This window comes from Canis lupus, chromosome 13, assembly GCF_048164855.1.
Source record: "Canis lupus baileyi chromosome 13, mCanLup2.hap1, whole genome shotgun sequence".
In the NCBI taxonomy this organism is placed as follows: domain Eukaryota; kingdom Metazoa; phylum Chordata; class Mammalia; order Carnivora; family Canidae; genus Canis; species Canis lupus.
The window spans coordinates 9,361,267-9,387,018 of NC_132850.1; the positions used below are offsets into that span (position 1 = coordinate 9,361,267).

The window sequence follows — 25,752 nt, forward strand, 5'->3', positions numbered from 1 at the left end:
TTTTCCTCATTTTCTCTGAATCTTTTTCTTTTCAGAGGAAGTTTACTGATTTTACACTTGGGCTGATATCTGTCATCTGGTTTTGTCTTTTTGAGTTTTTGTCTCTTTTGTTTTGCTTTTGCTTTCTTGCTTTTCCATTCATATCTGACCCATCTCTCACTTCCAGGGCTTTTCTTGTGTGTATTTCAACTATCATATTAATGTTCTTAGTAATTCTTTGTAAATTATGGACTTCTTCCCCCCGAGAATAAGTGTTTATACTTGCATTTAGTTTTTGCTATCTCGTTGACAATAACTGTTTGGGTTTAACTATATTTTCCTGGTTGTCTTTCTCCCTGAGATTTCCCTACTTCCATTCATTTTTTTAGTAGGCTCATCACTGCAGTACTCTTTGTCACCTTGCTTGGATGAGTATGCCTTTCCTTTGACGTATCATATAAATGACAGCTTGACTGTAAATCAAATTACGGGTTACAAACTTCATTCAAAACTGCAGCAGCTGCTCCACCTCATTCCAACAGCTAATATCGCCAACAAGTGGAGTCTTTATCCTTGTAGGTAACCTGTTCTTTTCTCCCTGGGTGCCTTTCATTTTTTTCTATTTTTATATTTAAAATTTAAAAGCCCACTTTTACGTTGCAGCAGAAATCTCTTTTCATTAATTACACCTGGCACTTGGAGAACCATTTTAGTCTGAACCTCAAGTCTCTCTCAAGCTCAGGAAAGTTATTTTTTTCATAAACACTTTCTTCTTCAATCTCTCCTGCCTTCTCTCTCTCTGGAATTCTTGATGTATGCTTATTGGAGTTCCTTTGATCTATCTTCCAGGTCGTATGTGGTTTCTCTCATTATTTTCATCTCTTTATCCTTTTCCTGTGGATTCTGAAAGAATTTCCCAAATTTAATCGCCACTTTTCTGTTCATTGTCTGCAGAATCCAGCTGCCATGTACCAGTGCTTCTCATTTTTGAAGGCTTTATTGATTTCAGAAGTTCCTTTGGCACGCCTGGCCTCTCTGACTTCATGATGTAATGCTGGATCTAATCTTGTGACAACCACAGTTGAAAATCTTCTCAGATTCTTGCCTGTCCTTTTTTTATAGTCCACATAAAAATGTTTGCTTTGATTTCTGAGTGGTCTTCACTGTTAAAACTTGGGGAGCTTGTCTTTTGTCCAGGGATTTTACTATGTGCTTGTCCGTGGAGAGGGAGGTCTGTGTACATCCAACTATAGTGGTGATAATAAGGAGAGGCTTTTGCTTCATGAGTTTCTTTTTGCCTTCGCAGCCAGAAATTATCTGGGGCAATGACTCCTAGCCAGGCTCAGCCATCTGGGTCACTTGTAAATAGCGTGCTGTGTAACACTCTCTGCTGCCTGTGGCCAGTAGAGTCACATGTGCTTTCTAGAAGCATGGGTGGATACCAGGTCTGCTTCCCAGTGGCTCCTTGGCTGGTCCCAACTCCAGCCCCACTGCAGTGGAGACTTAGCCTGACTGCCCACAACCCCAACTTCCCTTATGATAATGGGGTCACTGTCCATCCCAGGGATCCCTAAAACTGTGGAGGGTCAGCGTGCAGAGCGGCCATGTCCCTGCCTGGCAAGCCATGTTGCCTTGGCTGCCTCAAGAAAGTGATGAGAGGTAGGACTGCACTTCACAGCTGTAGGTCCAGTTGGTGCTGTCCTTACCCTTGTCCGTCTGTACTGCATCAAGTAGAAGAGAGAACGTTATCTCCTGATAGAAAGGCATCCTGTGCCCCTGCAGTTTTCCCCAATTTGTGTGTTTTTGGCTGGGTGGCAGTACATCTTGCTTTGCTTGTGACAGCCCCAGCTTTCATTTGGTTGTCCCAACATAACATGCCCTTTGACTCTCAGAAGTGTCCTAGTGAGAACAATAAGTTATACCGTTGCTGTGGTTACCTATCATTTTGCAGCATCTGGGAAGGGCCACTTACTCTCAGATATTCACATCACCCTCTTTCCTAGAAGCTGGTGCCATTTTTTTCTTTTTAATGTCCGTTTTCCAAGTAAACCACCAGTCAGTTTGGTAATACCCCATCCTCGTGAGTCAACATATGTCTGGAAGCTTTCTCCTTTCTGGGAAGGTCATTTAATCTTTCTGATCATCTCTTTCTTGACCTATACCATGGGGCATTGAACTCTCATCATGCCAACCTCACAATGTCCATGGGTCAAAGTAAGACCATGGATGCTAGAGCCTTCTGCAAACTTTAAACTATAAAGTGTAGTAAAAATGGTAGGTTTTATTTCAGGAAGGCCTGAGACATGGGAGGAATTGCTGTGGGGGGTACGGGCAGCCCCTCCTGCCTGGTCAGGATTTTCTCTGCTGGACTGACTGCTAGACTCATTATCTTCCTCTCGTCCTTGCCCCTTTTCTCGGCAGGAGAATCACTGCCCCTGGCCACCTCCAATCAAGTTCTCATTAAGTTCAGCGCCAAAGGCCAAGCACCAGCCAGAGGTTTCCACTTTGTGTACCAAGGTAATGCAGCAAGTGGATGTGAGAGGTGTGAGTGACTCCCCGACAAAGGAACAGAGACCTTTGACTGCTGATCTGGGCCTCAGTCTTAGGGTGCTGGAGAGCAGTTATGATGTATAGGGCAGTTCTTTGAAATTCAGTTGAATTTAGATATTCATTTGCTCAACAGACAATTCTTAGACCAAATTCCGGGTCAAATGAGGAAAGAAATCTGACACGGAAGGCTGGTTCCACCCTTGCCCTCCACCGCTGTCTGGCACAGTCCTGATGGCATTGGGATGACCAGCCTAGGCCTCACCCCTAGGCCCTGTCCCCTGGAGTTTGGTTTTCTCTGCAGAGCACAGTAAAGGTGTGGGGAAAACAGAGACTGGGGATTAAGGTGGATGTAGCTTTGAATCCCAGCTCTGCCACTTTCTAGCTGGGACAGTAGTTGGCGCCAATCAGGTGAATAGTGTCCATTACCTTATTCGTGGGCCTTGAAGGCTAAGTCCCAAAGGCCCTGGCTTTTCTCTACAGGCCCTAGCCCCTCCGTGTCTAGAACCCCCCTTTGTAGGGCCCATTCTAGGCATGTCCCCGTTCATCCCCTGCCACAGGGACTGCCATAATCTGGGCCCTGGGGCCTGGGTTGAAGCATCCTGTCTGCCGTGGGGGTGGTGGGGGAGGGAGTTCAGACTCAGGTCATGAGAGTGGAGCCCTCGGCAGCCCTAAGGCACTTGGGGAAAGGGGCCAGAGGCAGGGTGATGGGAAGAAGAATGGCCATTCTCCTTGCAAAGGGACGTGGACACTGATAGTCGAAGGGTATCATGGGAAAGCAGAACACAGCTGGGCCTAAAGTCGGCCTCCCATGGTGGTTTCAGAAGCTGTGCTGCAGCAATGCATGTCCAACTCTATTTCAGTAAAATGGACTTTGTCCTGGAAAATCCCCCCCTTGCCCTGGGAGAGGGCGCCCAGGGGTCCCATCCAAACCGTCTCTGGTACCATTGTGTGTCCATCCCCGGGCCGGTTTCCACCAGCGTGAGGCTGCCCCTCAATAGCCTTGTTCCCTGCAGCGGTGCCCCGAACCAGCGCCACACAATGCAGCTCCGTGCCGGAACCCCGCTATGGCAAGAGGCTGGGCAGTGACTTCTCAGTGGGAGCCGTCGTCCGCTTCGATTGCAACTCTGGCTATGCCCTGCAGGGGTCCCCAGAAATCGAGTGCCTCCCTGTCCCCGGGGCCTTGGCCCAGTGGAATGTGTCAGCGCCCACCTGCGTGGGTGAGTACCTGAGCCACCGGGACTCCAGGGAGACCCAACAGCAGGCCCTGCTCCCCAGAGCAACTTAGGTGGGGTGTCTTGGGTGTGAGGACAGTCAGGAGGAGCTGGGGTGCTTGGGGAGGGAGGCCTGGGAGGAAGGTTGTAGGGACAGCAGCCATGGGAAGAGCGGGGATGGGGGCCTACGGGAGAAGCCAACCGCCAGCAAGGGAGGAGTGCTGGGGGAGGCTCCCCTGGGGGACCAGAGACAAGCAGGAGGACCCTCTGATCAGAACTGCCTCCCCCTCAGTGCCGTGCGGAGGCAACCTCACGGAGCGCAGGGGCACCATCCTGTCCCCCGGCTTCCCAGAGCCCTACCTCAACAGCCTCAACTGCGTGTGGAAGATCATGGTCCCTGAAGGCGCTGGTATCCAGGTAGGGGCTCGGGGAGGCCCAGGCAGGCAGTGGCCTGGAGGAGACATTCCAGCCAGTCCCTGCCCCTCGGGCCAGATGTGGAGGTGAGGTCCACAAGCAGAAAAACACAACAGCTAAAGGCCCAGAAGCTTCCAGGGGTGTGAAGAGAGAGCGGGTAACTCGGGAAAGAGCGGGGGTGTCCCGGGCTCGGGCTGTCAGGGAAGGCCAGAGGAGGAAACATCTGGACTGAATGAAATACAGAGATCGGGGAAGAGTCAGAGAAGATGTTTTCAGATGGCTTGAAAGCTGCTTTCCTCCAGGTTATGGGTGGTAGGAGAGGGGGCATTGCAGGAAAGGGGAAGAAGCAAGCAGATGAGGCATGGAGACGCCCCAGATGCCCCAGGCACCCCGTACAGCAGCCTGGGCCATGGGAGCAGACTGGGGACCAGTGGTAAGAGGCGAGTGGAGAAGGCCCTGGAGCTGGGTGGCAGCATGGAGGCGGTTAGAGCCTCCAAGGCCAACAGAGGGGTGGCAACGGGGGCTCGAGGTGGGCAGGTCTGGCCGGGAGTGGGTTCCCGGGTCGTCCCTGCAGGATGTCTTGTGCAGTCGGGACAGGAAGGTAGGGAAACCCAAGGAACATTGGAGGGATGGGACGGGGGCCTTCGTTGGACATCTGTCGTCCCCACTGGACAGATGAGGTCACCGGGGGTAGGGACGGCTGGGTACTGTCAGTGGGAGGACCTAGCACAGTGTCAGCCCAGGTGAGGGTGCTCGGTAATGGAATCAACTACATGAATGGAGAAGGAGGGACAGCAGGACAGGCAGACGGACACAGGCCGCCTAAGCGACGCTTCGATCCCTCTGCCTTCCCAGATTCAAGTCATCAGTTTTGTCACAGAGCAGAACTGGGACTCTCTGGAGGTGTTTGATGGTGCGGACAACACCGTGACCATGCTGGGGAGCTTCTCAGGTGAGGCGGGGCTTCCAGGGACCTCCGCTCAGGGCGGGGGGTGGACTTCATTATCGTCCCCTCCATGATCACCACCGACATGTGGTTCACCGGCCACAGAACTCATCATTTGAAAGTGTACGATCCACAGGCATCACCGGGGCTCATTTCGGTGACGGCGTCGCCATACACACAAGTCTGGGTCCGCACGTCGCGCACCGGCAACTAACACAGTGTTGCATGTCGATCGTAGCTCAGGCATCAAACGACGATAATAACGCTACGGTGAAAAGCGAGTGTACAGTTCAGCGGTTTTAGTATATTCACGAGAGTCTGGAACTCTCACTGCTGTCCAGCGCCCGACGCTGTCATTTCCCCCCGAAGGAAGCCAGGTGCTCGTTTGCATGCCCCCTGGCGCCCCACACCCCCATCCCTTGGCAGCCTCTGTACCGTCTTCATAGATCTGCTGGTTCTGGAAATCCCATATAAGTGGGATCCTACAATAGTGGGGTCTGGCTTCTTTCCCTCCGCCTAATTTTTCAAGGCCCACCATGTTGTAACGAGCGCCGACACATCACCATGTGGAGAGACCAGGCTTCACTTGCCCATCCGGCAGGTGATGGACACTGTGGGCTCGTTGTGAACGATGCTGCTATAAGCATTCACGTAGCAGTTTCTGCGGGACATGGTTTTGATCCCCTTGGGCATATACCTCGCTGTGGAATTTCCACGTCGTACGAGGAACCGACACGCTGTTTTCCACAGTGGCCACACCGTTCCCCATTCCAGGGGCAGAGTGCTCGCTGAGTGTGGCCGGGGCAATTATCTGGGTGCCTAGGCTTCAGGGTTCCATGTTGCCAAGATAGGAAAGGGAGTCGTGTGCACCATATAAACGGTCTACACTGCCTGCACTGCCCAGAGAATCACACCTGTCAGTTATCTGAAGATGGCTGGTAGGGCACCAAACTCCCCGCTGCCCGTGGCCCCCGCCCCCCACCCCCCTCTGCCACTGCTCACTCTGCAGACAGCTTGAGGTCTCCTCTACCCTCAGCCGCTGAAGAACACCCTGCATCCTGGGGAGGGGAGGGGCTCGTTTGTCACCTGGCGAGTACGATAACTGGGGACATTTGAGGGCCTTGGGAGCAGAATGTCAGCAGGTAGCAAAAACCAGAGAAATGGGAAGGAAATCGAGGGCCGGGGTGGCCAAGCGTGAATGGTCCCTGTTTCCTTGCCCTAGGAACAACCGTGCCTGCCCTTCTGAACAGTACCTCCAACCAGCTCTACCTTCATTTCTACTCAGATATCAGCGTGTCGGCAGCCGGCTTCCACTTGGAATACAAAAGTGAGGATCCACAGTCTCGGCTGTGTTCAGGGCTCGGGGTGGGACAGACAGGTGCCAAGGACCTGCGGTGGGCGGGGGCCTCCTGGGGCTGTGCATTCTCCACCCCACAGGCCTAGATGAGGTTGCCAAAGTTCAGAGAAGGTCTGAAAGTCTTCAGGCCTGCACAGCCGGGGAGGGGGGGGGGCAGGAGTCTCACCCCCGAGTCTCATTGAACTCAGACACCTGGGCACACCCACCCGTGTCCACACCAGGAATGGGAGGGGAGCCCCATCTTTGATTTAGGTCCGGTAGAGAATTGGGGATGTGCAGAAATGCAGGCGCCGTCCTCCAGTCCTACAACATGTCCTCTCCAACCCCCGGTGATGCCACAGCCTTGTCCTCATGAGGAACTTCACTCCTCTTGCACCAGATTTCTCCCTCCACCCTTGAAACCTTACATCTTGGCTTCCAGCGTCCCGAAGCGTCCATGACGAAAAACTATTAGAAGGAAAAGGGCTTGTGGAGGTGCCCAGTGGGGCAAAAGAGCAGAGGTTGTGGGGGGGCCTGTTTCATCCTGGGCGAGTGTGTTGTCCCATCCCTTCTGAGAGCGGGAAGGAATAGGTGAACGGAGGTACTTGTTATACGCTCATCCAGCAGGTAGCTGTGGGGTGTTCACGGTGTGTCGGGTGCTGTGCTGGGCTTTGCTGGGACTGGGCAAGGTCCGGAGCAGTGAGCGTCCCCCGAGTCCATGGAAGAGAGGCAGACGCGTGGACGGAGAGGCATGTCACAGTGTTGCAGGGGCCCTGGCGATGCCCCAGGTGCTGGAGCTGTAGTCCCAGGGGACAGAGTGGTCACTTGTACCTGGGCAGGTGAAGAGGTGGAGGTCATGCAGGAGTGTGGCAACCCTGTGCTAGGCACCCCCAGGACAGAGACAAACACAGAGTCCAGGGAGGTGGACGGACAGGGCGGGAATCATTTGCATGCAACCCCATACGCTAAGCAAGGAGAGAAGAGGGGGCGCTGAACCCGGCCAAGCGAGACCTTACGGAAGGGATGCTGGAGCTAGGGTCGGGCGAGGAGTAAGAAATACGGGAAGGTGTGGTTGGCTTAGCGTCTGGTACAACACGGGCCCTTGCCAAGGGTGGTCCCACTTGGCACTAGAGCTGGGTTGGGGGCAGCGCCGGATGTTGTGCAGACGCTGGGCTGGGCTCTGAACAACGAGCTTTGCCCCGATGGTCGATGGTCGGGAGAGGATTATCAGCCAGGCCCCAGGATGCTCGTGGCCTGAGAGCGCGGAAGTGTGCACAGGGCAGCAGGCCTAGGACAGCCCGAAGCGAAGACCCGGAGGGGCAGAGGGTAGGACAGGGACCCTGAGACCTTCCTCCCCGCAGACCTCAAAGGCTTCCCTCGCTGGTGGAGTAAAGCGCGCCGTCTTTCTTGAATAATTCACGCTTTTCCTTTTACTGTTTCTCTCCATTCTCTAGTTCTGTTCCCTTTTCCAGCGTTGTCCTTCGAGCCCTTAAACGTTCCTGAGAATCTTCTCTTTCCTTTCCTCTTCCAAAGATATACTTCCTTCCTAAATCTCTTCGTCATTTTGCTGCCTCGTTCCCCGCCCCCCCCCAAAGAAAAAAACCCGCCTCTCCTCGGTTTGCTGTGGTCGCTGTCGCTCAAGGGAACTAAGTGGTCGCCCCCCGATGCTTATCGAGCATTGTCCTGTCTTGGTGGGAAGTGCTGAGGGAAAACAGAAGTCGCTGGAACTCCTAGGAGCCAAAAGCATCTTTGTCTTTTGCTAAAAACGACCGTTCTCTTAATATTCGAGCATCTATCTGCAAAGAGGGTGTGGAAGGGAAGGATTAACTGTAGAGGCAAACAGTCTTGAAGGTCTGAGAGTCGTATCTACTGCTGTGACTCCCTCGATGCTGATTTAGTGCCACGAAAATGGAACAATATGGTTTTGAAAGCAGTAGATCGCCGGGGATAATAGAAGAAATCTTCCCCTGTCGCCAGCCCGGCTTAAATAAAGCCATGCCGCGCTCTACGAGAAACGGGAATGGACTTCCTCGGTTTCTCTCTTGGGGTTCACGTTTCTCCCCATTCCACCTTTTCCTCCTACCATGTTCTTTCACGCTTGCTTTCCCTTCCTTTCCCCCCGCGCCTCCTCCCTCTGTCGCCGCCGCCACCTGGGGAAGTAGGTCTCAGGCTGCCGCGCCGCGGGCACCCGCTAAGTGGGAGGCAGGGGGAGAAGCAGCCGGGAGGACAGCCGGGGGACGTCCTTCAGATTCAGCGTGGTGATGGCTCCCGTCCTGCCCTTGAGGTCTTCGCCCCGCTGCCGACACTTGTGGACTCACAGGCCCAAAAGGCCTTCGCTCCTGGGAATCTCGTTCACTTCTCAAGAGGACATGCAAGGGGTGCCCGGGTGGCTCCATCGGTTAAATGTCCAACCCTCGATGGCGGCTCAGGTCATGATCTCAGGGTCTCGAGATCGAGCCCCGTGTCGTGCTCCCCTCTGCATGGAGCCTGCTCAAGATGCCCTCGCCCTCCGCCCCTGCCGACCCCTGCTTGCAGGAGCGCACTCGCTCTCACTCTGTCAAAAAAAAAAAAAAAAAGGCACCTGTACAGCAGGAATTCTCTGAGAGGGGCACAGGGACCTCTTAGAGTCAGCGGTGTTCTGCAGTTCCGGTAGGTCTGAGTCGTGCAGGTGCAGGCATTTGTCAAAACTCAGCAAGCGTGCACGTAAGATTCACACACTTTGTTACATGAGGCTTTTTCTTGGAAGGAAAAAGCACACGTAGTTACCTGGTGCACGTAGTTACCTGGTGTACATGTCGACGCCCGGCTCCAAGGTGCAGTGACGATGCACCAGCTGCTGCACAAGAGGATGGGGCCACTGGTTGGTGGCCCGGGCCACCCAGCCCTCCCCACACCCCTGCTCCATGCAGTACATGCAGCCGCAGCTTCCCCAGGGAGCCTGCCTCTCCCGAGGGGCCTGGGTCTGCTGGGAGGGCTGCCAGAGGCATCCACCGGGGGCCCCGGGCCCAGGCTGCCCTGTCCCAAGCCCTGGGAGCTGGAGGTGCCTGGGGCAGACCCAGCACCCATCCCCGGAACACGGCACTGTCAGCTGCAGGCCACCAGCCGCCAGGCACAGGGACGTCCTTAGCAAGTTTTACTGCATCTGAGTTAGGGGCCCTGCGACGTCTGTAGCTACGGACGGGCCCCAGCTGGGCACAGGGGAGGCACGAAGTCCCAGCCAGGAGGTGCTGCCCGCCCGCCCACCCACTGTGAGTTCTCCACCCTCAGGAGGGATCCAAAGCTGCTTGAGGAGGATTCCAGGGGACGAGGGGTGTGGAGCCGGGCCGGGTGGCCTGTGTGTCCTCCACCCGCACAGACCTGCGGTCAGGCTGCGCTTGGCCTGAGTCCCAGCTCCGTGGCCACGGGGCACACATCTCTTCGTCCTCGCCCGGGGCGTGGGGCACGAGGACCTCCTTCAAGGCTGACACGACACCTGCGGCCCGTGTCCCCGGCCCCGCTGGGAGGGGGGGTCTCCCTAAGTGCCGCTGCGGTGATGACGGCGACAGGAGGAGGGGCCAGGTCCTCGCACAGCCCTGCGCACGGCGCTGGGCGGATAATGAAGATCCAGTAACTGCAGGTGAATTGAGAGACTCAAGCTGGGAGAATGCAGGAGCGTTGGGGAGTCCCTAGGGTGATCCTGGAAGGGCTCGGGGCGGCGCGTGAGGTCCGGGGATGTTCCGTGAGGGGGAAGACTGAAACACTCGACAGGAACCCACTTGGAGGTGCCGAGTAGGGACGTCCGTGACTGAGGGACGCAGACGCGCAGGGTGTGCCCAGGGCGGCGAGGCTGGAGGCCGGCGGTGAGCCCGGGCCGATCATGGGGGGCCAGGTGTGAGGAACCCCGGTGTCACCCCCAGAAAGGAGCTCAGGGACACAGCAGGAGAAATAAGGCAGCAGAGTCCCGTCCACTGGCCAACGTTTTTCTGCACAGCGTGTCCCAGAGAGCGGGGCCTTCCCAGCGTCCGAGTGACCCCGAGGGCCCCCCCTTCCTCCGCACCTGTCATTCCCCTCTCCCAACTCCGTTGCCGGAGGAATCGTCTTCTTAGGGCCGGGAGGATGGAGGGAAGTGGGGTCTGAGGTGCGGGTGGCCAGGAGCCAGGTCGGGGCATCTCCCCCGTGCCCCGCCCCCGGAGGCCTGCACTGAGCCCGGGGCCACCCACCTCCCGCCGCGGGCACAGGGTGACCGGAGCCCGTCCCACCGCCCTGACCCGGGCCTGCCGTCACCCTGTCCCATGTGTGTGTCTATGTCCCCAGCGGTGGGCCTGAGCAGCTGCCCGGAGCCCACGGTGCCCAGTAACGGGGTGAAGGCCGGCGAGCGCTACCTGGTGAATGATGTGGTCTCCTTCCAGTGCGAGCCGGGATATGCCCTCCAGGTATGTCCCCGGCCCCAGGCCCAAGCGGGTGTCCCCCGAGACGCAGGGCCCGCGGGCCGCACAGGACAGGACAGGCCTCTCAGGCCCCGGGACGTGTCCCCACGAAGCTCCGGTGTGGCCGCACTCCAGGGAGCCTACCCTTCCTCTGAAGGCATCCAGGGAGCTTGTGGGGGCGGGGGGCGACGAGGACACTTCAGCTCCGGCCCACCCCTGTCCCCGTCCCTCCAGGGCCACGCGCACATCTCCTGCATGCCGGGGACCGTGCGCCGCTGGAACTACCCTCCGCCGCTCTGCATCGGTAAGAGAGCCCGGGCTCAGCCCCTCCGACCCCTTCCCGCGGGGCCCGGGCCGCGCCAGCCCGCTCGGGGGTGTGCAGCCCGCACCCAAGCCTGGCGCCACCCTGCAAGCCGGCCCCCACCAGCCCGGAAGCCACGGGGGCTTGGCCATTGTCCTGATCCCACAGAGGAGCCCACGGCCCCGCTGGACCCTTTGGGCAGTTGAGGCCCCTTCCCCTGCGACGCTCCAGGGGACAGACAGACAAAATCCACTAGCAGAGAAACGGGGGCAGGGGAGGCATGTGTGCAGCACGGGCTTAGCTTGGTTGGGTTTCTCACCTCGTGCTAAGCCCCGGGGAAGCGAGCCGTGGACGCAGGGACCGCAGGGTCCCAGGAGCGTGTGCTAAGCGTGGGGCAGGGGGACGCCCCATTTACTGGGCGTCCACTGTGGGCAAGGCCTGGCGCCACAGGTTTACACACGGCGCCTCTTGGGGGTACCGTTGCCTCCGTTTTTGCAAAGGGAAACCCGAGGCTTTTACAGTTACAAAGTGACGGGCACTGTCAGGGTGGATGCCCGCCGACCCTGGGATGCGCGGCCAAGTGCGTGGATGAAGCATCCCTAGGGCACAATGGCATTTCCCTCCTGGGGCTCACCGGAGGCGGGCTCTGGTCACCGCCCCGCGGTCACAGACGTGACCGGTCAGGCCAAGGAGGCACCCCCACCCCCCACCCGCTCTTTATCCCAAAATTCTTGCCGAGGAAGCCACCCGTGTTAACCGCAGCTGCTGCTGACAGCGCAGCTGCCACTGGGCCACCGCGGCACTGCGTGCACTGGTCCCCATTGTCAGGGATACTGACGTAGGTGCTGCCCTGGGACGTAGGTGCCCGGATCAGCTCCACTGCATAGGCAGGGGAAGCAGGTACGCAAGGTTTGGAACTCGCCCAGGAAGTGACGGCGTTGGGGTTGTGTCCCAGGCGGTGGGTCTGACCTGGGCCGGAGCCCCCCCAACCCAGGCACCATCGCTCTCAGGTCCGCATGTCACCCAGTCCCCAGGATGCCTCCGCTGAGACCCCACACACCCCTCCCCTCCATCTCTCTCCGTCCCCCAAAACCAGCTCACATGACCGTTCCCTGGAAGCTATGAAAGAACAGAGTTGGTGTCCCCTGACCAGGCTGGACTCGGGCTCCAGCCCTGCCTCTTTAGTGACTCTCAGGTCACCTGGGCCGGCCCGTCAGATGCCCCAGCCCCGCACGGCTGGCCCCCCGAGGAACGCTAATCACGGTTCCCGTGGCCGAGGGCAAAGATCAGGGGCGGAGGGGGTCCCTGGCAGGGTGAGGACCCCATGCACACCAGCCCCCACCTCCGTCCTTTTTCTTTAGTCTCGGAAGAGTTGATGGGACGGTGATGGAGGGAGGTTTGGGGCTAGAAGGTCACACTTGGCCGAGGCCAAGAGCCACGGCCCGGGCTTGTGGACGCCAGCGCCCCGACCTGAGCAGCCCTGCCCCGACTCAGCTTCGCCCATATGGGCGCTCCGTCAGGGCGGGTGAGCCGTTGGTTCCTTTGGATTCTCAAAGGGGTTTATGGCTTGAGAAAGGGACAGAAACCGCTGCCCTAAGGGAGCATCCGAATGCTGGCGCGGCCCCCGCGCTGTCCCGCGTGCGTCCTCACCCTCCGCCTTCTGTCCCCATCACAGCGCAGTGTGGGGGCGCAGTGGAGGAGATGGAGGGCGTGATCCTGAGCCCCGGCTTCCCCGGCAACTACCCCAGCAACATGGACTGCTCCTGGAAGATAGCCCTGCCCGTGGGCTTTGGTAAGTCTACACGCCCGGGCCCGGGCGACCCTTCGGCGTGCCCACAGCATGCTCTGCCCCCACGGTGGCGAGGACAAGTTAAGAACGCTGGGAATGAACATAAAATACGGGAGAAACGACCTCAGGGATCGTGGCTACTATTACCTGAGTAGTGAGCTGGGATGCAGGACCGCGGGATGAGAAATCACCCAGGGACGGTTGAAAAAGAAAGAGGCTCTCGCAGAGGCTGGACCTCGACTTGTGCTTTTAACTTCAACATCCGATTTCTCATCCTAATTAAATTACATAGCCAAGGTCGACACGATTCAGAGTTCACATTTTTTTAATTTTTTTTTTTATTGGAGTTCAATTTGGCAACATAGAGCATAACACCCAGTGCTCATCCCGCCAAGTGCCCCACCCTCGAGTTTGTATTTTTTATTTATTTATTTTTTTGAGTTTGCATTTTTTAGATGCACATTTAGGGCTCATCTTAAGGAGTAGGAGGACTTTTTTTTTTCTTTTGGTGGAGATGGAGTATTCCAAGCACGGGGGTTGGTGGGGTGTGGGCACAAAGTCTAACTGTTGCTGATTCATTCCTGACCGGGAATATAACTCAATATCTCTGTTGAGGAGATAAAAGGTGTGTTGACAAGGAACCAATGGGTCGCCTTGCCTGAGTCACTGCTCTGCTCCTGGGGACGGTGGGTCCTTGGGGTGTCCCTGCCCCTAGGACCTCCTGCCTCCTAGGACCTCTCTGTCCATGACCTCAGGAATGAAAGAGCCTGATGTTTATTCTTTACTCTGCAGCCCGATTGGGTCTTCTGAAGGAGAAGGGGCTTCCAGGAGAAAGGGAGCCAACTGGTCTCCTTCACAAATGTCCTGAGTGGAGGAGAGGGGCTGGTGACCCTCAAAGGATGGAGACTCCCTTTAAAAAAAATTATTTATTTATTCATGAGAGACACACAGAGAGAAAGAGGCAGAGACACACGCAGAAGGAGAAGCAGGCTCCATGCAGGGAGCCCGACGTGGGACTCGATTCCAGGACCCCGGGGTCACGCCCTGGGTTGCAGGCGGTGGAAACTGCTGAGCCACCCGGGCTGCCCAAGATGGAGTCTCTTATTTAGCACCTTTCGGGGGACCCAGGGCGTGGATGACCAGGGTACAACACGAGGAGGACTTTGGCAGCCTTGGGAAACTCCCGATTTTAGAGATTGGGGAAGGGGAGCCAGGAGCCCCTCGGGCTGCAGATGCAGCCGTGGGCCCCAAGACGCTCAGGTGATGGAGGGATGGAGGAAGCACAGACGCCAAAGGAAAAGAGTTTGAGCAGGAGTTAGGCCGCCGTCCTCGTCGGTCCCAGTGTGCAGCCCCCAGAGCTCTCCCCGCCTCAGACGCGGCCGCTTCCCGGCGTCTGCACAGGCCAGTCACCGAGGCCTTGCTTTTGGGCGACTCCTGGCCGCGGGCCGGGGCCCGAGGCGGCCGTGAGGAACCCCGGCGATGGCAGCAGTGGCACCCCGTTCTCCGCACACCCCGAGGCCTGCGGGGGCCCCTGGTGAACATGCTGCTCACAGGGCTGCGGCGACGGGGGCTGAGTGCTGGGCCGGGGCTGCCCGCACTTTGGAGGCGACCTGCATGGTCGCTAATAGGGTCATACGTAGCGCGGCTGCATCATTCACAAAATGAGATCGATTACTGTGTAGTCGAACCAATGAGCTTGCTCCTTGTATCAGCAAGGGTAGACCCCGAAAAGCACAATATTGAATTAAAGAGTTTAGACAACTGTACGGTAGAACATTTACATAAATGAGACAAATCCGACACACATTTAGGAATCTAAAAACTTGGACTGGGGAGGTATCTCCCCATTCTGTGAGTGACCCTCAGATGGGACAGCAGGAGACACGGAGGGTCTTCAGTGTTAGCAGCCTTTATTTTATTTAAATAATTAGATGAAAAAAAATCACACTTAAATCCCCATTCTATGCAAATTAGAGAAATTTTTAGGGATTAAAGTCCATCTGTGAGTCCACCCTGCGGAGATAACCGCCCCAGCCCAGTCCTCAGTGACCATTTGGCCCCCGTGAAGACAAGGACCTGCCAGACGGTGCCCCCCGCGCGGTGCCCAGCACAGCCCTGACGCGTGGTGGATGCTCAGTCAATATTATTAGGGCATCGGTGACTATTCTCATTTTTTAATGCAAAAGTTAGAATTATGGGAGCACCTACTACTTTGCAATCAGACTTTCACAACTAGCCTAATGCACACTTTCCTCTGCTCGGTGAATGTATTTCTTCCACATCATTTTTAATAATAATCTTAATTTTGAGAAATCTCACCAGAAAGCAAATCCCTTCCACCTCCACTTTGCATCGTGCATTATCATGTACGTTAAGGGCTCGAGGAGATCTGTTTAGCTTCTTGGGTTGTTAGGAGATCTCGATTAACCCAGTTAAGATCCCAGAGTGTAAACTTCATTGACAACGTGCTTTTCTGCTTTCTGAATTGCCGTAAGTATTCTAGAAGACAGCAGCACCGAAGCTCAAGTCTTTTGAGCGGATACAGTTATTTTTCAGTGAAACGTTCGTTTTAGCAGAGCTGTCTTTGTGCCGAGAGTAGGCCTGTGAACTACAAACCAAGCGTTGGCGCCGAGCTTTGTTTTCAAAAAAATAAAATCGGGGTGGGGATGGGGATGGAGAGCCATGTGGAATGACCGAAGCCCTTCATTCTGAGCAAATAACACATTTTTTTAAGAAAACTTTTAATTTTTATTATTTTTTTAAATAATAAATTTATTTTTATTGGTGTTCAATTTGCCAACATATAGAATAACACCCAGTGCTCATCCCCTCAAGTGCCCCCCTCTATGTCCACCACCCAGTCACCCCCACCTCCCGCCCTCCTCCCCTTCTACCACCCCTAGTTCATTTCCCAGAGTTAGGAGTAGAAATGGGTAGGAAAAATCAGAAAGGGAGACAGAACATGGAAGACTCGAATAGCACATTTTTAAGTTCAGTCCTGCCTCAAGACAAAAGCCCGGACAGGACGGTGGCTTCCAGACCGCGGTTCTGCGAATCTCGGTTGGGCGGGACGTCGGTGGTGGGGACGCGCGAGCCCCGGTGGGAGAAGCTTCCAGGAGGCCAGGCCGCGCGTTCGCCGCAGGACTGTGTGGCTTGGGGCACTGTCTGCCTCTGTCTCGCTGCCAGGAGCTCACATCCAGTTCCTGAACTTCTCCACTGAGCCCAACCACGACTTCATCGAGATCCGGAACGGCCCCCACGAGACCAGCCGCATGATGGGCAGGTTCAGCGGCAGCGAGCTCCCGGGCGCGCTCCTCTCCACATCCCACGAGACCACCGTGTATTTCCACAGCGACCACTCCCAGAACCGGCCAGGATTCAAGCTGGAGTATCAGGGTGAGCGCCGCGAGGGCCCGCTTGCTGCCGTCCACCCCCTCTCCTACCCATCTGCTCTGCCCTCCACGTGCGGGAGAGGGAACTCGGGGGGCCGAGGGGCAGCGGCGGCTCCCAGGGAGGAGGGCTCCCCTTGGGCGGCAGGTCCCTCCGGCTCCGTGAAGGTGCCCAACCCCCTTTGACCAGCCTTTCCCAGGGTTAAGGCCCAACAGCACCACTGGAGCCCCCCATCCAGGCCCAGCCCCCAGGGGTTGTCCCCAGCGTCCCGCCACCCCTTGCCCTCAGCCTTCCTCGGCCGACTGTGTGAAGCCCCATCACCCTCAGCGAGCGGCTCCCGTCACACGACAGAGGACTCTGGTCGCCGCCCCGGGGCTCCCGCAGAGCCTTCGGATGAGACCAGCCCATCGACCCCACTGAGGGCGCCTGCCATGCTCTCCGGGGCTCTGCTTGCTGAGGGGAATACGTGATGGCCCCCGCTCCTACGGGCACGTTTTTTTCCCGGAACAAGCTCTGTGCTCCCTCACCTCAGGCTTTCCCTGTGTGAGGGGCCGTCGCCTGTGGCCATGCAGGTGGTGCCCCGTCCAGGGTGGGGGGCCGGCCTGCCCCTCGGATGCCTTCCTAGTGCGACGGACTGAACCATTTGTTCTAACCTGTCCTTCCAGAGCCTTCCACTGACATTTTTTTTTCTTGCATGATTTTGAACTTTTTTTCCAATCTAATACATGCTTATAAAAAATTAGAACACTACAGGGATTTTTGTAAGTCCGCCGTAGAAAGTCAAAGTTTTCCTGTCATCCCATCTCCAACTGCACCTTGTGCAGAGATACCAACTTTTAAGTTTGCGTTCCCCATTTTTCCCGTACGTAGATTGATGCAGCTATTATTATTATTTCATTTCAATCAAAATGGCATCGTACTATAAATACCGCCTTTGTAATTTTCTTTTTGAAAGTTAATTTTTAATTATATTAATAGTTTGCAAACACACTCACCTTGTTAAAAAGGAAGAGGGGGTGGAGGGAGGAAGGACAAAGGGAAGGAAGGAAGAAATCAAAGCATCACAGACAAGGTCAAGCTTTCTCTGTCCACAGCCTCCGCACCTGGGCTTATTCCCCTCAAGTTGTTACTGTTGTTTTGACATGATCTTTCCAGATCTTTCCCATGCGTTGCCACACATATGTTCCACATACCTGTGAAAATGTGTCCTGTTTCATGACTTTTTTTGTTGTGTTTCCTATGTAAGTGTATACATGATGCCCTGACCTTTGGCCTTGCTGTCCCTTGTCAGAGAGGGACACGGGCCGAGGGTCTGGGCCGCTGGTTTCGGGAGAGCCTCAAGGGTATTCCACGGCCCAGTGACCCAGGCACCGCCGCCTCCCGCCTCCGGTGGAACTGAGGCAGCGTGGCTGTGCTTGCCACACCTGGGACAGCTCGGCGGGGGGAGGGGGGGAGCGGCTGTGCTCTGGATCCAACGGCGCCGGCCTCCTTGGGGTAATGGGCCACACCCCAGAGGACGGGGACAGAGGCCGGGACGGGCCGCGGGGGCTGGCACGTGGTGACACCTCAGCTGCCGCATCCCGTCACGGGAGAGACTCGGACCCATGCTTGGGGTCAGCGTCTCCTTCCCTGGCCCCCCCCCGCCCCAGGGGGCTGCGGCGCTGGGGCAACACGTGTTGGTCCTCTCACCGCTTGGAGGCCGCAGGAACACTCTCCAGGCCTCTGTCCTTGCTCCTGGGGGTTGCTGGCCGTCTGAACTCCTTGGCTAATGGAAATATCACCCCCATCTCTGGCTTCAGATCCCTGTATGTCCCCAAGTTTCCCCTTTTTACAAGGACAGCAGTCATGTTGGGTGAGGGCTCCCCCCCCCGATGACCTCATTGCCATCAGGTGAAACGGCAAGATCCTCTCTCCAAATAAGGCCCCATTCAGGTGCCAGGGGTTGGGACCCCAACATGTGCATCTGGTTGGGGGATGCAGTTCGACCCCGGAGAGCCCAGCTCGCACAGGCCCAGGTGCTCCCCGAAGACGCCTCCTGTTGCATCGGTGCGAGTACTGACGACCCCACCACCAGAACCAGGACAGCTTCCTGGGGGCCCGCCCACTGGGTCCACGCAGTGGGGCCAGACCTCACTCACCGTGGGCCCCTGTGATACACCCTGGGAGCGTCGTCGGCCGAGGCCGCGGGCCTCACTGACTCCTCCCCATGGAAGAGCCCTCCCCGCCTCCACGGGGCCCTGGCCTCCGCCCCTCACATCCGCTGAGGCTTCCCAGACCCAGGCCAGCGCTGCAGCAGCAGCCGTCTCTGTGACGGGCCCGCTGCCCTCCTTAGGGGCCCCCTTCTCAGGATTTCCCTTGCTGGGGGAAGCGAGGCACAAGGGCAGCGGACACGCAGCCCCGCCCCGGGAGGTGGTCCGATTGCGTGCCGGGCCCGAGGCGTCGGCTCTGGGTGTGTGCAATCCGTCTCTCGCTCACGTTTACCTCTGTGACTTGGTGGGTCCTCCCACGGAGGCCTCCTGATTTACGACAGGTGCAAATAGTTCTCCCCGCCCGACGGGCCCTCGTACTCCACTTACACCCTGCAGGGCCCGTGGAGCTGGACGCTGACCCCTCACCCCAGGTGTTCCTTCGTGAAAAGACCTGTTCCCAGAGGGGCCGCTTGTCCCACTAAGGCACTGCTATGGAGCAGGCCCAGCTGCCTATGGTCCCAGCCCTTTGAGGAAATCCAACTCCTTGCTTTTCTCAAAATCCCTCCATTAGGCGCCCTGAACTCCCTAGGCTAGGGTTCTCCTGTCTCCCCTCAGGCGAACGTTCCCCTGAAGTTGTTACTAACAGCACAAGCCCCTGTTACCGGGCCTCCGGGTCACCGGGCCTCACCGAAGCCACCACAGCTGCTGGGGACACCGGGTTTGCAAGGAGCTGAGCAGTGACCGGACACAAAACTGTTCCAAAGTGCTGGGCACCGTCCTTCCTACCTTAATAACGTGAATGTCTTAGTAATTCTCACCATATTTCCACTATTTGCGTTGTGGCGCTGGTTGAAAGTTGTCTCTTCCCACCGTGACGCCTCCCTGGGGGCCCAGCCTGCGCGCCCCTGGGGAGCCCTACTCGGCAGGCCGATGCCCCCCTGCGGGCCCGGCCCCACACCCAGAGGCGCCCCCGCTCCTTGGCGGCTCCCTCCGGGTGTGGGCCCTGAGCACTTTGGCCCCGTTTGAAAGCAGCCCGGGCGCTCTCCCGAAGGGTCCCTTTTTCTGCAAAGGCCGGTCCCTCTCGTGGGGTGGTTCCCAGCGGGGACCCCAGGCTGCAGCCTCCCCTCAGGCACCCGCCCTCCTGCCCCGGCCGGCGACCCTCAACCGGTGGCGGGAACCCCAGACCGCCCCAGGGGCTCCAGGCACGAGCTTGGGGTCGGCGCCGGCCGCCTCCCCGCGTCCGAGGACGTGCCCCCGTGGGACCCCCGCTCCTCAGTCACAAAGACCCCACTCAGGCCTCCCCCAACTGCCTCCCGCGCCCGTGACCCAGAACGAGGTTGTCGAGGTTAAACGAGACGACCCACAGGAAAGAACTGAGGCCCGGCCCCAGGCGGGTGCCCGTGAACCAGCGCCCAGCGTCACCCCATCTCCCCCGAGCCCCCTCCCCACGGAGACAGGGAAAACCACGTTTATTACGCTCTGGCTCTGTGCCGGCGCCGCGCAAAGGGCCGTGGTGTGTTAGCCCCCCTGGTCCTCACGATGATGTCCGGCCCAAAGGCAGCGGCGACTGGTAGACGGGGCGGGTCCGTGTGAGTCCAAGCCCCGGCTCCACACGAGGTCGGCTCTCTGCCTGCCCACGTCCTGGAGGAGGAAACGTCCAGAGGGAATACGGTAACCTTCTCTCTAACCCTCGCCAGCCTATGAACTCCAGGAGTGCCCAGACCCGGAGCCCTTTGCCAACGGCATCGTGAGGGGAGCCGGCTACAATGTCGGGCAGTCCGTGACCTTCGAGTGCCTCCCGGGATACCAGCTGACCGGCCATCCTGTCCTCACGTGTCAACACGGCACGAACCGGAACTGGGACCACCCCCTGCCCAGGTGTGAAGGTATGTCCCTCCCTCCCCCATCCCTGGGGATTCCTCCCAAGGCGAGCAACTCAGGGGACTCCCACACTCGGAGGAGTCACCCAGGCTGAGGAGCCCAGGCGCACCCGGACCGTCCTGTTTTCATATGGAAGAGCCGCAGCCTACTCATGGGACGGTCCTGGGGCAGACGCCTGGGCCGAGCGTGGGAGGGCCTGGAGGAGCGGCAGGCCAGGGAGGCCCCGGCCCGGGGAGCGCGCGGCCCCAGGAAGACGCAGCCCATCGGAAGGGAAGGCTGTAATCGTTCTCTTTTCGGGCATCTACACCGGGATATCCGGGTCCTTACTGAAGAGCTTCACTTACCCAGAGACATCTAGATCCTAATACGTCCAAAATCAAGGTCACCTTCTCTGCCATTCAGTGGAAGTCCTCATCAGCAAGGGTCACCGCTAGTCGCCTGCTTACGCGGCCCCTATTTGGGCGGCCCCCTCTCGCCATCTAACGTACTCACTGAGTCTTGATGATTCTACGTCCTGATGACCCTCCGGGTGCATCCGCATCCCTCCGTCCCGCCTCCACCTCGGTCCAGGCCGCCTCTTTGCCGAGGCTCCTCACGGGTCTCCCCACCGCGGCTCTCGCGCTACTCGATCCATTTTTCACAACGGAGCCAAGTGTGACCTTCAAAACCATCAACACGCTCCAGACCCTCCCCTGCCCAGAAGGCAGCAAGGCATCCCCACCTCTCTTGGGGTAAATTCCAGACCCTTGAATGAAGTCCCTCGGGCCTGGGCCCTGCCCAGCCCCAGTACTGTCCACGCGCACAGACTGCGTGTCCAGCAGGAAGGACTTCCAGCTTCCCAGTGTGCCGTGTCCTCTTGCCTCCTGTTAGCGCATCCTGGCCCCCCTCATGGAACACGGCTCTCCTCTCTTGCCTTTTGCCTGCTGAGCCCTGTCCTCCCTCAGCTCCAAATCCAGATGGGAACAATACCGAGAACCTTCCTCACCCCCCCAAGGCCAGATGAGGGGCCCCGCTCTTCCTCCTGGGGCATCCCACATTGAGACCCCTCCAGCCTACGCTGGCATCTCCATCACTTAGCCAGACCCCGGCTGTAGATGTTACAGACAGAACCTCGTGCCTGGGTGCCCTTGCACCCCACTGTCTCCCCCAGGCTGCACCTGACACTGCACAGGTGCCCGCAGGTGTAGGAGGGATGCCGTCCATGCGTCCATGTGTACCCCTTTCAGGATCTTATGCTTCCCCGGACCCTATCTTCTGCCTGCAGGCACTGGGACGCTTTCTCTTTGCTTTGGTCTGCCCCCACCCCGATGTCTGCTTGGCGCCCAGAGCCGGCCTAATAGACTCATTATTCTGGACCAGGGGTGGTTGGTTCATGTGTCCTTTTTTCTCCTCCCTGGTGACTAAATTGGAACATTATGGAGACCTCAAGGCCTCTTCATCCCCTTACCCAAAGCCAAGGTCAGAGTGAGGCCAAAATTGGGTGTCACTTTTGGGGGACAGGGAAATAGGGAGACGGGCCCACAGCTCTGCAGCACATGCCTTCTGTGAGGGAAGCACCCGGCTGCACGGTTCACAGGTGTCAGTTCACCCAGCGGCTCCCACCGTCCTCTACGGGGCCCCTCTTAGTCCCATTGGACAGGTGAGGAGAGGGAGGAAACTACTGTCTAAGCTCATCTAGTTAACAAGCAGTGTAGCCACGCTTTAAACCCGACCCTAGCACCACAATCCTTATCTCTTAGGTCAAGACCAAACGTGCCCCTCGAAGAATCTTAGAGCAAATGAAATGAAAGACATAGTTCCATAATTTCTTAGTTCGTCCCAGCAAAAGTACTACAGCGGCACTGACTCTGACCTGATTCTCCACTCCGTTCCTCGGAAGCGGGGGGGTGGTGTCAGGGTGACCTTCCCTCTGGGCAGGTGTCCTCCACAGGAAGAAGGGGGGTAGGGGCGGGGGCTGGCCCACAGAGGCACCGGCACTGAAGGTCGGGGCCAGGTGGGGAGTGGGTGCTGGGTCTGCGGGGGGGACCCCCACGGTCACCCTCGGCTCCATCATCCCTCCCCTTCCCTCCTGACCCTGTGGCGGGTGCTGGCACTTCAGAAGGACGTCACCTAAATAATTCAGGTGGGGGGTGATCTCCCCCACTCACCATGCTGCTGTCCCCTCCCGGCAGTCCCCTGCGGCGGGAACATCACCTCTTCCAACGGCACCGTGTACTCCCCTGGCTTCCCCAGTCCGTACTCCAGCTCCCAGGACTGTGCCTGGTTGATCACCGTGCCCATTGGTCATGGCATCCGCCTCAACCTCAGCCTGCTGCAGACAGAGCCGTCCGGAGACTTCGTCACCGTCTGGTAGGGCTGGCTGCCACCACGGCAGCTGACTAGAAAGGGGCATTGGCTGGGCTCTAAACCGAGTCACCCGTCATTCTGTTCAGAGAACCAAGAGCCGAATGGCTTTAAACGATGCTCAGCCTCCTGGCTTTCAGGTGAACATAGTAAATAGGGGCTGCGCCTCAGTTAGCCTTTGGGGCTCCTTGGAGCGAGAGGAAAGGGCGGGCGGTGGTTTCCAACCCCAAGTCCTGCTAGGGGTCGTCGTACCGGTGGTAGGTGTATGAATGGGAGTGGTCAGGGATACCCAGACTTTTCTCATTTTTTTCCAGAGCCCAAACCCAAATTCTACATTTACCTAAGATAAGCTACCTAGACCAATGGAAGAGTTTGGGGGCGGAATTCGGTGAAGTCCCATTGGTCGTCTCCCGCCAAACCAGAATTGTCCAACACAACGTTCTGCAGGGCCGTAGCCGCCGTCCACGGGTGGTCACTGAGTACTCAAATGTGACTAGAGTGACGGAGGAGCTGATTTTTAAACTTAAATTAATTTAAATATAAAGAGCCACATGTGGCCTACTGGTCACCAACGTGATAGTTCCACTCTGAGTAATAGGTTAGGATATCTTGAAGTGATTTTAAAATGGGAGTGTGAATTATTAGTCAATAAGTCTCCTAGACGGTTCTTCCCAAACCTCTGCATCTTTGGACGAATAAATAACCCAAGAATTCCTTAGTTCAGGAGTTACTGCCATTTTAGGAATCAGAAGAGGATAGTGGGGGTCTCCTCCCCAGAGCCTCAGGGCTAGATAACCGTCATCAGACTACCCTGGGCTAATTTCCGGTTCCCTTTCCAGGCAATGATTACGCACGGATAGAAGGGATTAGATGAGTTTCCGGGGAAGAAAGTCTTGCCTAGAAAGGCAGCATGGGCATGTGTGTGCGTGGGGACAGGAAGTGGGGCTGGCCCGGATGGTGGGATGCGCTTCCTCAGCCCCGTCCTACTGCTGCTCAGACAGAGAACCTGCCCAGGGGCTCCTGCTGCTTGGGGGAACTCACCCCCGGAGCCCCCTACAGAGGCAACTGTGAAGGATCAGGTGAAGGAGGAACCAGTGTGAGATTTGCCAACCCGGTGAGCCTTGTTGGCAGACCGGGTCGGGAGAGATGAGAGAGCTGTGCATGGGGCGTGGGCGCAGGAAGAGCCACAGCCTCCCGCTCCAGGGCTCTGTGAGGCCGCTGATGGGACCAGATAAAGCAGGCAGCCCTGGTGACTGATGCCAGAACCTTCTCTCCTGCATGCAGGGATGGGCCGCAGCAGACAGCTCCACAGCTTGGAGTCTTCAGCCGGAGCTTGGCCAAGAAAACGCTGCACAGCTCATCCAACCAGGCCCTGCTCAAGTTCCACCGTGACGCAGCCATGGGTGGGATCTTCGCCATCGCCTTTTCCGGTCAGTGTGGAAGCCTGACGTGGGAGGGAAGGACCGTGCTCTCAAGTTAGGGCCGCGCTTGATCCCTGTCATGTGACTCTGAGTGACTTACGTAGCTTCTCGGCCTCAGTGTCCTCGGAGTTATGAGTTCAATGTGTTAACCTATACGAGGATCCCGCAGCACAGACCCCCATACGTGGAGGTTTTCCTCCTCCACCGTGAGGGCAGGGAGGCTCCTGGTGCCGATCCCTGGTGCCAAGTCCAAGTTTAGAGGCAGCGGGATGAGGCTTCTCATTTCACAGGTTCATGTCAACTCACTGGGTTACTCACTCACTGGTTCCCCAGCCTGTCCCTTCACATCTTCTAGAGGGTTTTCCCCCTCCAAAGGAATCTAGGGCTCTGTTGACCTCACAGGGAGTACTTTGCACAAGTGAAGTCGTGGAGATTTCAAGCAGAAGGACCATGAACCATTCAGGGTGTGTTTGTCCTTATCAACAGCCAACTTTCTCCTAAGGGTCCGAAGTTACAGGTCTGGGTGCTTCCTCATTTTTGTAATAGTGGACACAGCATTGAAAAACTTAAAGTTTTCTGTGGGTTTGTCCCCATCTATAGAATACTCCTCCGTATTACAATTTGCAGAGCTTTACATATACTTGAACTGGAAATGGGGGAAGCTTGACCTTGTTCCTGGCTCCGTCTTGCAAACACAAGATTTTATCAAATTTTTAAGTTTTTTGCCAATATGGCAGATGCATGAAATAGCATTTCACTCTTATGTTAATGATGAGGTGAGCATGTTTTCGTATCTTCATTGATTCATGCTTCCCTGCTCTGCGAAACGCCTGCTCCCCCTAGAGCTTTCTTCCTCCAAGGACAGAGAGATAACAGACAAATAAAATCTTTGCCATTTGTAATAAGTTGCTATGAAGGAAACACATAAGATAGCAAACAAAAAGACAGGGAACTCTTTTCATGTAAAATAATTGTGGGTAACCTGTCAAGAGGCAATATTTGAGACAAGAACTAAAGAAAAAGAAGGAGGTAGACTTGCAGAGACCAGGGAGTGGGACTGGTGTGGGGGAAAGAATGTCTGCCTATCTATAGGCAAACATTAGCTTTCAATAAATTTCTTCTCATATAAGGACAAATAAGCGGAAAAGTACCTTAAGGAGAGCTATGAACAAGATTCTACAGTATTTTTTCATGACAAAAGTGGATTTGAATTGCACAGGAAAATGCCCTTGGAAACATGTAGTTTAGGAAATAGAGATAAATTTTGGAAAGTATCTGCTTCCAGCGTAAAAGTCTCGACAACATGGACTCCAAATAAGAGATAACTAGAAGGGGAGCTAAATGTCTTCCCTTCCCTTCCTGAACAATTCAGTCCTAAAGCTGTTAAATGGGGTGAAGGAAAGTGGGCATCTGAGGGAAGAGGGGGCCATGCTGAGAGGCAGCATCTGTACGGAGACGGGGCTGGCATGATACCCATCAAGGCTCTGCAAACTGAGGGAACATCCATGTCGGGTAGGAGCCCCAGCAAAGTGAGGATGCCATCCACGCGGAGGATCCTTCAGACTCCAAGGTGGGGGAGCAGGGCATTCATGTAAG

At 56.8% G+C, this 25,752-nt stretch overlaps 1 protein-coding gene across 7 annotated transcripts in view; it reads left to right on the forward strand.

Annotated features, from left to right (window-relative positions):
- Positions 1-25,752, forward strand: part of CSMD2 (CUB and Sushi multiple domains 2) — a 492,622-nt gene that overhangs the window by 380,303 nt on the left and 86,567 nt on the right. For all 7 annotated transcript variants that reach the window (XM_072772036.1, XM_072772037.1, XM_072772043.1 and 4 more), the window contains 12 exons: positions 2,401-2,496; positions 3,543-3,746; positions 4,033-4,157; positions 5,010-5,106; positions 6,323-6,427; positions 10,730-10,848; positions 11,077-11,146; positions 12,819-12,935; positions 16,119-16,328; positions 20,209-20,397; positions 22,564-22,741; positions 24,020-24,165. In XM_072772036.1, the coding sequence (XP_072628137.1) occupies positions 2,401-2,496; positions 3,543-3,746; positions 4,033-4,157; positions 5,010-5,106; positions 6,323-6,427; positions 10,730-10,848; positions 11,077-11,146; positions 12,819-12,935; positions 16,119-16,328; positions 20,209-20,397; positions 22,564-22,741; positions 24,020-24,165 (1,656 nt within the window). The remainder of the gene's footprint in view (positions 1-2,400; positions 2,497-3,542; positions 3,747-4,032; positions 4,158-5,009; positions 5,107-6,322; positions 6,428-10,729; positions 10,849-11,076; positions 11,147-12,818; positions 12,936-16,118; positions 16,329-20,208; positions 20,398-22,563; positions 22,742-24,019; positions 24,166-25,752) is intronic.